The sequence below is a fragment of the Oncorhynchus gorbuscha genome, unplaced genomic scaffold (assembly GCF_021184085.1).
Source record: "Oncorhynchus gorbuscha isolate QuinsamMale2020 ecotype Even-year unplaced genomic scaffold, OgorEven_v1.0 Un_scaffold_1524, whole genome shotgun sequence".
NCBI lineage: Eukaryota > Metazoa > Chordata > Actinopteri > Salmoniformes > Salmonidae > Oncorhynchus > Oncorhynchus gorbuscha.
Genome location: NW_025746276.1, coordinates 90,001 through 100,000, shown reverse-complemented (window position 1 = coordinate 100,000; position 10,000 = coordinate 90,001). Strand labels below are relative to the sequence as shown.

Here is a 10,000-nt window from a genome sequence, read left to right as displayed (position 1 = left end):
CTTGGCCCTAGTCTGAGGTCCTGAACGCTCTGGAGCAGGTTTTCCTCAAGGATCTCTCTGTACTTTGCTCCGTTCATCTTTCCCCCGATCCTGTCTAGTCTCCCAGTCCCTGTAAAACATCCCCACAGCATAATTCTGCCACCACCATGCTTCACCATAGGGATGGTGCCAGGTTTCCTCCAGACGTGATGCTGCCACCACCATGCTTCACCATAGGGATGGTGCCAGGTTTCCTCCAGACATGATGCTTGGCATGCAGGCCAAAGAGCAATCTTCGTTTCATCAGACCAGAGAATCTTGTTTCTCATGGTCTGAGAGTCCTTTAGGTGCCTTTTGGCAAACTCCAAGCTGGCTGTGATGTGCCTTTTACTGAGGAGTGGCTTCCATCTGGCCACTCTACCATAAAGGCCTGATTGGTGGAGTGCTGCAGAGATGGTTGTCCTTCTGGAAGATTCTCCCATCTCCACAGAGGAACTCTGGAGCCCTGTCAGAGAGACCATCGGGTTCATGGTCACGTCCCTGACCAAGGTCCTTCTCCCCTGATTCCTCAGTTTGGCCGGGCGGCCAGCGCTAGGAAGAATCTTGTTTTTTTTTTGCTTTGTCAATTATGGGGTATTGTGATGTCATTATGGGGTATTGTGATGTCATTATGGGGTATTGTGATGTCATTATGGGGTATTGTGATGTCATTATGGGGTATTGCGTGTAGATTGATGAGGGAAAAAATCAATATAATCCATTTTAGAATAAGGCTGTAATGTAACAAAAAATGTGGAAGAAGTCAAGGGGCCTGAATACTTTCAGAAAGCCCTGTACACAGAAGAGAGATCCGAGTTTCAGAAGGGTTGAATGTGATTAGACTCGTAGAGCTCCACACCATCAGAGACTTGCCCTACTTTTCCCCTGACCATAACAAAACAACATTTTCCAGATAACTCTAGGTCCTCAAATACATTCCCTGGAGTATCTAACATTATAAACTGGGTGGTTCCAGCCATGAATGCTGATTGGCTGACGGTCGTTCTACATCAGACCGTATACCACGGGTATGACAAAACATTTATTTTTACTGCTCTAATTAAGTTGGTAACCAGTTTATAATTAAGCAATAAGGCACCTCGGGGGTTAGTGATATATGGCCAATATACCACAGCTAAGGGCTGTGTCCAAGCACTCCACATTGCATCGTACTTAAGAACAGCCCTTAGTCGTGGTATATTGGCCATATACCACACCTCCTCAGGCCTTATTACTTAATTATAACATTCCTCAGATAGATATCCTGGTTACCTCCCAAATGGCTCCATGTTCCCTATTTAGTGCACTACTTCTGACTAGGGCCCCATAGACTCTGGTCAAAAGCAGTGCACTATATAGGGAATAGGGTGCCATTTGGTATACGATGTCCAAGACACTGTTGGTCTACCTACCTTAGCACACTGCATGTGGTTGCAGCCTTCGTTCTTCTGAATAGGAGACTTGCAGTTGGCGCAGGGTTTGGCGTTTGACAGTAACCACAAGCAGTTGGCTGCATCTTCATAGGCTTCACTCACACCAGCCACTTCCCAGGAGGAAAAACAACAACACAACAGACAGCTAACTGGACATGACTCCTTCCACAGCATTCAGAGAGTCTTCCTACAACCTACAGAGTGTGTGTGTGTGTGTGTGTGTGTGAGAGAGAGAGAAAAGAGAGAGAGAAAAGAGAGTGTGTGTGTGTGTGTGTGTGTGTGTGTGTGTGTGTGTGTGTGTGTGTGTGTGTGTGTGTGTGTGTGTGTGTGTGTGTGTGTGTGTGTGTGTGTGTGTGTGTGTGTGTGTGTGTGTGTGTGTGTGTGTGTGTGTGTGTGTGTGTGTGTGTGTGTGTGTTCTCTCTAATAGCCCATTACAACCTGACGGTAATCGTTGCTTTTGAAACACTGCGTCTTTATTCTCTGGAAGGCATCCTAATTGGCACCCTATTCCCTATGTAGTACACTACTTTTGACCAAGTCGAATAGGACACATAGTCTACTCCTTTTGACCAGAGCCCTATGTAGGGAATAGGGTAACTTTTGAGACAAATCACTGACTGAACAGAATGGAACCGCGATAGCTTTTAAAACCTGAAAAAAAAGCACTCAGGGAAACTGGTTTCAAAGCAAAACAATAACGCCTTTCATTCCTGCCTGAAACCTGGTGTTGCCTGTAGCTAGCATCCTGAACCTGGTGTTGTCTGTAGCTAGCATCCTGAACCTGGTGTTGTCTGTAGCTAGCGTCTGAAACCTGGTGTTGTCTGTAGCTAGCATCCTGAACCTGGTGTTGTCTGTAGCTAGCGTCTGAAACCTGGTGTTGCCTGTAGCTAGCATCCTGAACCTGGTGTTGCCTGTAGCTAGCATCCTGAACCTGGTGTTGTCTGTAGCTAGCGTCTGAAACCTGGTGTTGTCTGTAGCTAGCGTCTGAAACCTGGTGTTGTCTGAACCTGGTGTTGCCTGTAGCTAGAGTCTGAACCTGGTGTTGCCTGAACCTGGTGTTGTCTGTAGCTAGCGTCTGAAACCTGGTGTTGTCTGTAGCTAGCGTCTGAAACCTGGTGTTGCCTGTAGCTAGCATCCTGAACCTGGTGTTGTCTGTAGCTAGCGTCTGAAACCTGGTGTTGCCTGTAGCTAGCATCCTGAACCTGGTGTTGTCTGTAGCTAGCATCCTGAACCTGGTGTTGTCTGTAGCTAGCGTCTGAAACCTGGTGTTGTCTGTAGCTAGCGTCTGAACCTGGTGTTGTCTGTAGCTAGCGTCTGAAACCTGGTGTTGCCTGAAACCTGGTGTTGTCTGTAGCTACGTCCTGAACCTGGTGTTGTCTGTAGCTAGCGTCTGAAACCTGGTGTTGTCTGTAGCTAGCGTCTGAAACCTGGTGTTGTCTGTAGCTAGCGTCTGAAACCTGGTGTTGCCTGTAGCTAGCATCCTGAACCTGGTGTTGCCTGTAGCTAGCATCCTGAACCTGGTGTTGCCTGTAGCTAGCGTCTGAAACCTGGTGTTGCCTGTAGCTAGCATCCTGAACCTGGTGTTGCCTGTAGCTAGCATCCTGAACCTGGTGTTGCCTGTAGCTAGCGTCTGAAACCTGGTGTTGTCTGTAGCTAGCATCCTGAACCTGGTGTTGTCTGTAGCTAGCATCCTGAAACCTGGTGTTGTCTGTAGCTAGCATCCTGAAACCTGGTGTTGCCTGTAGCTAGCGTCTGAAACCTGGTGTTGCCTGTAGCTAGCGTCTGAAACCTGGTGTTGCCTAAACCTGGTGTTGCCTGTAGCTAGCGTCTGAAACCTGGTGTTGTCTGTAGCTAGCGTCTGAAACCTGGTGTTGCCTGTAGCTAGCGTCTGAAACCTGGTGTTGTCTGTAGCTAGCGTCTGAAACCTGGTGTTGCCTGTAGCTAGCGTCTGAAACCTGGTGTTGCCTGTAGCTAGCATCCTGAACCTGGTGTTGCCTGTAGCTAGCGTCTGAAACCTGGTGTTGTCTGTAGCTAGCGTCTGAAACCTGGTGTTGCCTGTAGCTAGCGTCTGAAACCTGGTGTTGCCTGTAGCTAGCATCCTGAACCTGGTGTTGTCTGTAGCTAGCATCCTGAACCTGGTGTTGTCTGTAGCTAGCGTCTGAAACCTGGTGTTGTCTGTAGCTAGCGTCTGAAACCTGGTGTTGTCTGTAGCTAGCGTCTGAAACCTGGTGTTGTCTGTAGCTAGCGTCTGAAACCTGGTGTTGTCTGTAGCTAGCGTCTGAAACCTGGTGTTGTCTGTAGCTAGCGTCTGAAACCTGGTGTAGTCTGTAGCTAGCGTCTGAAGTGGTGAGGTGTAAGGTGAGCAGGACTGAGCCCCAAATTGCACCCTATTCCCTATATAGGGCTCAAGTCAAGTAGTGTACTATAAAGGGAATCGGGTGCCATTTGAGACACGGGATTGGAGTCCAGGAAGTTGAACAGTCCATCAATGGATGGCAGATAACGCCTTTCATTCCTGTCTGAAACCTGGTGTTGCCTGAACCTGGTGTTGCCTGTAGCTAGCGTCTGAAACCTGGTGTTGCCTGTAGCTAGCGTCTGAAACCTGGTGTTGCCTGTAGCTAGCGTCTGAAACCTGGTGTTGCCTGTAGCTAGCGTCTGAAACCTGGTGTTGCCTGTAGCTAGCGTCTGAAACCTGGTGTTGCCTGTAGCTAGCGTCTGAAACATGGTGTTGCCTGTAGCTAGCATCCTGAACCTGGTGTTGTCTGTAGCTAGCGTCTGAAACCTGGTGTTGTCTGTAGCTAGCATCCTGAACCTGGTGTTGTCTGTAGCTAGTGTCTGAAACCTGGTGTTGCCTGTAGCTAGCGTCCTGAACCTGGTGTTGCCTGTAGCTAGCGTCTGAAACATGGTGTTGCCTGTAGCTAGCATCCTGAACCTGGTGTTGTCTGTAGCTAGCGTCTGAAACCTGGTGTTGTCTGTAGCTAGCGTCTGAAACCTGGTGTTGCCTGTAGCTAGCGTCTGAAACCTGGTGTTGCCTGTAGCTAGCGTCCTGAACCTGGTGTTGCCTGTAGCTAGCGTCTGAAACCTGGTGTTGCCTGTAGCTAGCGTCTGAACCCTGGTGTTGTCTGTAGATAGCGTCTGAAACCTGGTGTTGTCTGTAGCTAGCGTCTGAACCCTGGTGTTGTCTGTAGATAGCGTCTGAAACCTGGTGTTGCCTGTAGCTAGCGTCCTGAACCTGGTGTTGCCTGTAGCTAGCGTCTGAAACCTGGTGTTGTCTGTAGCTAGCGTCTGAACCCTGGTGTTGTCTGTAGATAGCGTCTGAAACCTGGTGTTGCCTGTAGCTAGCGTCCTGAACCTGGTGTTGCCTGTAGCTAGCGTCTGAAACCTGGTGTTGCCTGTAGCTAGCGTCTGAACCCTGGTGTTGTCTGTAGATAGCGTCTGAAACCTGGTGTTGTCTGTAGCTAGCGTCTGAAACCTGGTGTTGCCTGTAGCTAGCGTCTGAACCCTGGTGTTGTCTGTAGATAGCGTCTGAAACCTGGTGTTGTCTGTAGCTAGCGTCTGAAACCTGGTGTTGTCTGTAGCTAGCGTCTGAAACCTGGTGTTGTCTGTAGCTAGCGTCTGAAACCTGGTGTTGTCTGTAGCTAGCGTCTGAAACCTGGTGTTGTCTGTAGCTAGCGTCTGAAACCTGGTGTTGTCTGTAGCTAGCGTCTGAAACCTGGTGTAGTCTGTAGCTAGCGTCTGAAGTGGTGAGGTGTAAGGTGAGCAGGACTGAGCCCCAAATTGCACCCTATTCCCTATATAGGGCTCAAGTCAAGTAGTGTACTATAAAGGGAATCGGGTGCCATTTGAGACACGGGATTGGAGTCCAGGAAGTTGAACAGTCCATCAATGGATGGCAGATAACGCCTTTCATTCCTGTCTGAAACCTGGTGTTGCCTGAACCTGGTGTTGCCTGTAGCTAGCATCCTGAACCTGGTGTTGCCTGTAGCTAGCGTCTGAAACCTGGTGTTGCCTGTAGCTAGCGTCTGAAACCTGGTGTTGCCTGTAGCTAGCGTCTGAAACCTGGTGTTGCCTGTAGCTAGCGTCTGAAACCTGGTGTTGCCTGTAGCTAGCGTCTGAAACCTGGTGTTGCCTGTAGCTAGCGTCTGAAACATGGTGTTGCCTGTAGCTAGCATCCTGAACCTGGTGTTGTCTGTAGCTAGCGTCTGAAACCTGGTGTTGTCTGTAGCTAGCATCCTGAACCTGGTGTTGTCTGTAGCTAGTGTCTGAAACCTGGTGTTGCCTGTAGCTAGCGTCCTGAACCTGGTGTTGCCTGTAGCTAGCGTCTGAAACATGGTGTTGCCTGTAGCTAGCATCCTGAACCTGGTGTTGTCTGTAGCTAGCGTCTGAAACCTGGTGTTGTCTGTAGCTAGCGTCTGAAACCTGGTGTTGCCTGTAGCTAGCGTCTGAAACCTGGTGTTGCCTGTAGCTAGCGTCCTGAACCTGGTGTTGCCTGTAGCTAGCGTCTGAAACCTGGTGTTGCCTGTAGCTAGCGTCTGAACCCTGGTGTTGTCTGTAGATAGCGTCTGAAACCTGGTGTTGTCTGTAGCTAGCGTCTGAACCCTGGTGTTGTCTGTAGATAGCGTCTGAAACCTGGTGTTGCCTGTAGCTAGCGTCCTGAACCTGGTGTTGCCTGTAGCTAGCGTCTGAAACCTGGTGTTGCCTGTAGCTAGCGTCTGAACCCTGGTGTTGTCTGTAGATAGCGTCTGAAACCTGGTGTTGTCTGTAGATAGCGTCTGAAACCTGGTGTTGTCTGTAGCTAGCGTCTGAAACCTGGTGTTGTCTGTAGCTAGCGTCTGAAACCTGGTGTTGTCTGTAGCTAGCGTCTGAACCCTGGTGTTGTCTGTAGCTAGCGTCTGAAACCTGGTGTTGTCTGTAGCTAGCGTCTGAAACCTGGTGTTGCCTGTAGCTAGCATCCTGAACCTGGTGTTGTCTGTAGCTAGCGTCTGAAACCTGGTGTTGCCTGAACCTGGTGTTGCCTGTAGCTAGCGTCTGAAACCTGGTGTTGTCTGTAGCTAGCGTCTGAAACCTGGTGTTGCCTGTAGCTAGCATCCTGAACCTGGTGTTGCCTGTAGCTAGCATCCTGAACCTGGTGTTGCCTGTAGCTAGCGTCTGAAACCTGGTGTTGCCTGTAGCTAGCATCTTGAACCTGGTGTTGTCTGTAGCTAGCGTCTAAAACCTGGTGTTGCCTGTAGCTAGCGTCTGAAACCTGGTGTTGTCTGTAGCTAGCGTCTGAAACCTGGTGTTGCCTGTAGCTAGCATCCTGAACCTGGTGTTGCCTGTAGCTAGCGTCCTGAACCTGGTGTTGCCTGTAGCTAGCGTCCTGAACCTGGTGTTGCCTGTAGCTAGCATCCTGAACCTGGTGTTGCCTGAACCTGGTGTTGCCTGTAGCTAGCATCCTGAACCTGGTGTTGTCTGTAGCTAGCATCCTGAACCTGGTGTTGTCTGTAGCTAGCGTCTGAAACCTGGTGTTGCCTGTAGCTAGCGTCTGAAACCTGGTGTTGTCTGTAGCTAGCATCCTGAACCTGGTGTTGTCTGTAGCTAGCATCCTGAACCTGGTGTTGTCTGTAGCTAGCGTCTGAAACCCGGTGTTGCCTGTAGCTAGCGTCTGAAACCTGGTGTTGTCTGTAGCTAGCGTCTGAAGTGGTGAGGTGAGCAGGACTGAGCCCCAAATTGCACCCTATTCCCTATATAGGGCTCAAGTCAAGTAGTGTACTATAAAGGGAATCGGGTGCCATTTGAGACATGGGATTGGAGTCCAGGAAGTTGAACAGTCCATCAATGGATGGCAGATATCAAGCCTAGCAACAGTGACTTGGGATGGCAGATATCAAGCCTAGCAACAGTGACTTGGGATGGCAGATATCAAGCCTAGCAACAGTGACTTGGGATGGCAGATATCAAGCCTAGCAACAGTGACTTGGGATACAGATATCAAGCCTAGCAACAGTGACTTGGGATACAGATATCAAGCCTAGCAACAGTGACTTGGGATACAGATATCAAGCCTAGCAACAGTGACTTGGGATACAGATATCAAGCATAGCAACAGTGACTTGGGATACAGCTGGATTGGTTTTGGGAGATGATATGATTTTTGAAGGAAACGTGCCCATATCATCACACAGGAAACAAACATTTTTAGGGTTGTGGCTCCCTCAGTAGGAAGCCGTTTGGGTGACTGATCGGTTTCCGTAAATAGAGCATCTGTGACCGATTGCACATTTCTGCTTCTGTCAAAAGACATTGTTGTAATGTGTAATGAAGGACAGAAGACATATTTAATAGGTGAAGTGGTATCAACAGTCGACTGAGGTAAAAAGAGCAAGAGATGCACAACAACGACACATGAAGAAGTACACTGGGTTTTTCTTTAGAAAACGATAATCCATTAATAGTAGAGATGCTTACATTCCTGGGGTCTCATCTCAGTAACTTCAGCCAGCCACATCTTCCATGTCTGGCAGTCGCATGGTTCATGGGGCTCCCTCTCCCTGGCACAGACCCTGGAGACAGACAGACAGACAGACAGACAGACAGACAGACAGACACAGACAGACAGACAGACAGACAGACAGACAGACAGACAGACAGACAGACAGACAGACAGACAGACAGACAGACAGACAGACAGACAGACAGACAGACAGACAGACAGACAGACAGACAGACAGACAGACAGACAGACAGACAGACAGACAGACAGACAGACAGACAGACAGACAGACAGACAGACAGACAGACAGACAGACAGACGGATGAGTTCACCCTCCAGACACATCGATGAGTTCACCGTCTATTTATGTTCTGTCTGGAAAACACATCCTATACATTACTCAAAACTACCACAGACATGAAAGGAGTAAACAATAGAATGCCGCATCAAACATCTTGTCTTACTGCTGATACCACTCATCTAATCTAATGACTAGACAGGATAGAATGCAGAATTAAACATCTCTGTGTTCTAAGAAGATTGTAAGAGATGTCTTACTGCTCATACCACTCATCTAATCTAATGACTAGACAGGATAGAATGCAGAATTAAACATCTCTGTGTTCTAACAAGACTGTAAGACACTTATAGAATCTCTGCCAAGGCTCATTTGAAGGTGTTCTGGAGGCTGGTGGCTGGTGGCTGGTGGGTGGTGGGTGGTGGGTGGTGGCTGGTGGGTGGTGGGTGGTGGGTGGTGGCTGGGTGGGTGGTGGGTGGTGGCTGGTGGGTGGTGGGTGGTGGGTGGTGGCTGGTGGGTGGTGGTGGGTGGTGGGTGGTGGGTGGTGGGTGGCGGGTGGTGGTGGGTGGAGGCTGGCGGGTGGTGGGTGGTGGGTGGTACCTGGTGGTGGCCCAACGCCCAATTAAAACACTTTATGTTGGTGTTTCCTTTATTTCGGCAGTTACCTGAATATATATATTTAAACCCCTATGAACAGGCCCCAATTAACATCAACGTGGCTGTAGTGGTGTAATCTAACGAGCAATATTAGTTACTATCAAAGATTATGATAACTAGCCCTTTTATCTGTGGCGTTATTAGCTACTATGCTAGCTAGCAGGCTAGATAAACATGTTGCTCGGATATCTGATAGGACATGGCTCTCTCCCAACCCTGGTCCTGGAGTGATACCCTCCTGTAGATTTACAATCCAACCCAGTCGTAACATTCTGATAGGACAGGGCTCTCTCCCAACCCTGGTCCTGGAGTGATACCCTCCTGTAGGTTTACAATCCAACCCCAGTCGTAACATTCTGATAGGACAGGGCTCTCTCCCAACCCTGGTCCTGGAGTGATACCCTCCTGTGGGTTTACAATCCAACCCAGTCGTAACATTCTGATAGGACAGGGCTCTCTCCCAACCCTGGTCCTGGAGTGATACCCTCCTGTAGGTTTACAATCCACCCCAACCCTGGTCCTGGAGTGATACCCTCCTGTAGGTTTACAATCCAACCCAGTGATAGGACAGGGCTCTCTCCCAACCCTGGTCCTGGAGTGATACCCTCCTGTAGGTTTACAATCCAACCCAGTCGTAACATTCTGATAGGACAGGGCTCTCTCCCAACCCTGGTCCTGGAGTGATACCCTCCTGTGGGTTTACAATCCAACCCCAGTCGTAACTTTCTGATAGGACAGGGCTCTCTCCCAACCCTGGTCCTGGAGTGATACCCTCCTGTAGGTTTTCAATCCAACCCCAGTCGTAACTTTCCTGATTCAGCATTATCCTGGACTATCAGACAACCATCTTATTACATTTGCAACAAAATATTTCGCTTGTACCCCAACCAAGGACTATCATAAGCCACAATATAAATTCTCAGACAACCCAAAGATTGTCTTGAGAATTCCTAGATGCCCTTCCAGACTCCCTCCACCCACCCAAGGACGTCGGAGTACAAAAATCAGATAACCACCTAACCGAGGATCTAAAGTTAACCTCGCAAAGACACTAACTGCCTGGTATGCAGAAAATACCCGAGTCCTGAAGCAAGCTTCTAGAAAATTGGAACGGAAAATGGT

At 49.1% G+C, this 10,000-nt stretch overlaps 1 protein-coding gene across 1 annotated transcript in view; it reads right to left on the bottom strand.

The window, feature by feature from the left end:
- LOC124023174 (ankyrin repeat and IBR domain-containing protein 1-like) overlaps nt 1-10,000 on the bottom strand; it is a 73,004-nt gene that overhangs the window by 20,680 nt on the left and 42,324 nt on the right. The window contains exons 10-12 of the mRNA XM_046337705.1: nt 9,918-9,929; nt 7,899-7,971; nt 1,431-1,561 (exon numbers count right to left, since the gene is read on the bottom strand). Coding sequence (XP_046193661.1) covers nt 1,431-1,561; nt 7,899-7,971; nt 9,918-9,929 — 216 coding nt within the window. The remainder of the gene's footprint in view (nt 1-1,430; nt 1,562-7,898; nt 7,972-9,917; nt 9,930-10,000) is intronic.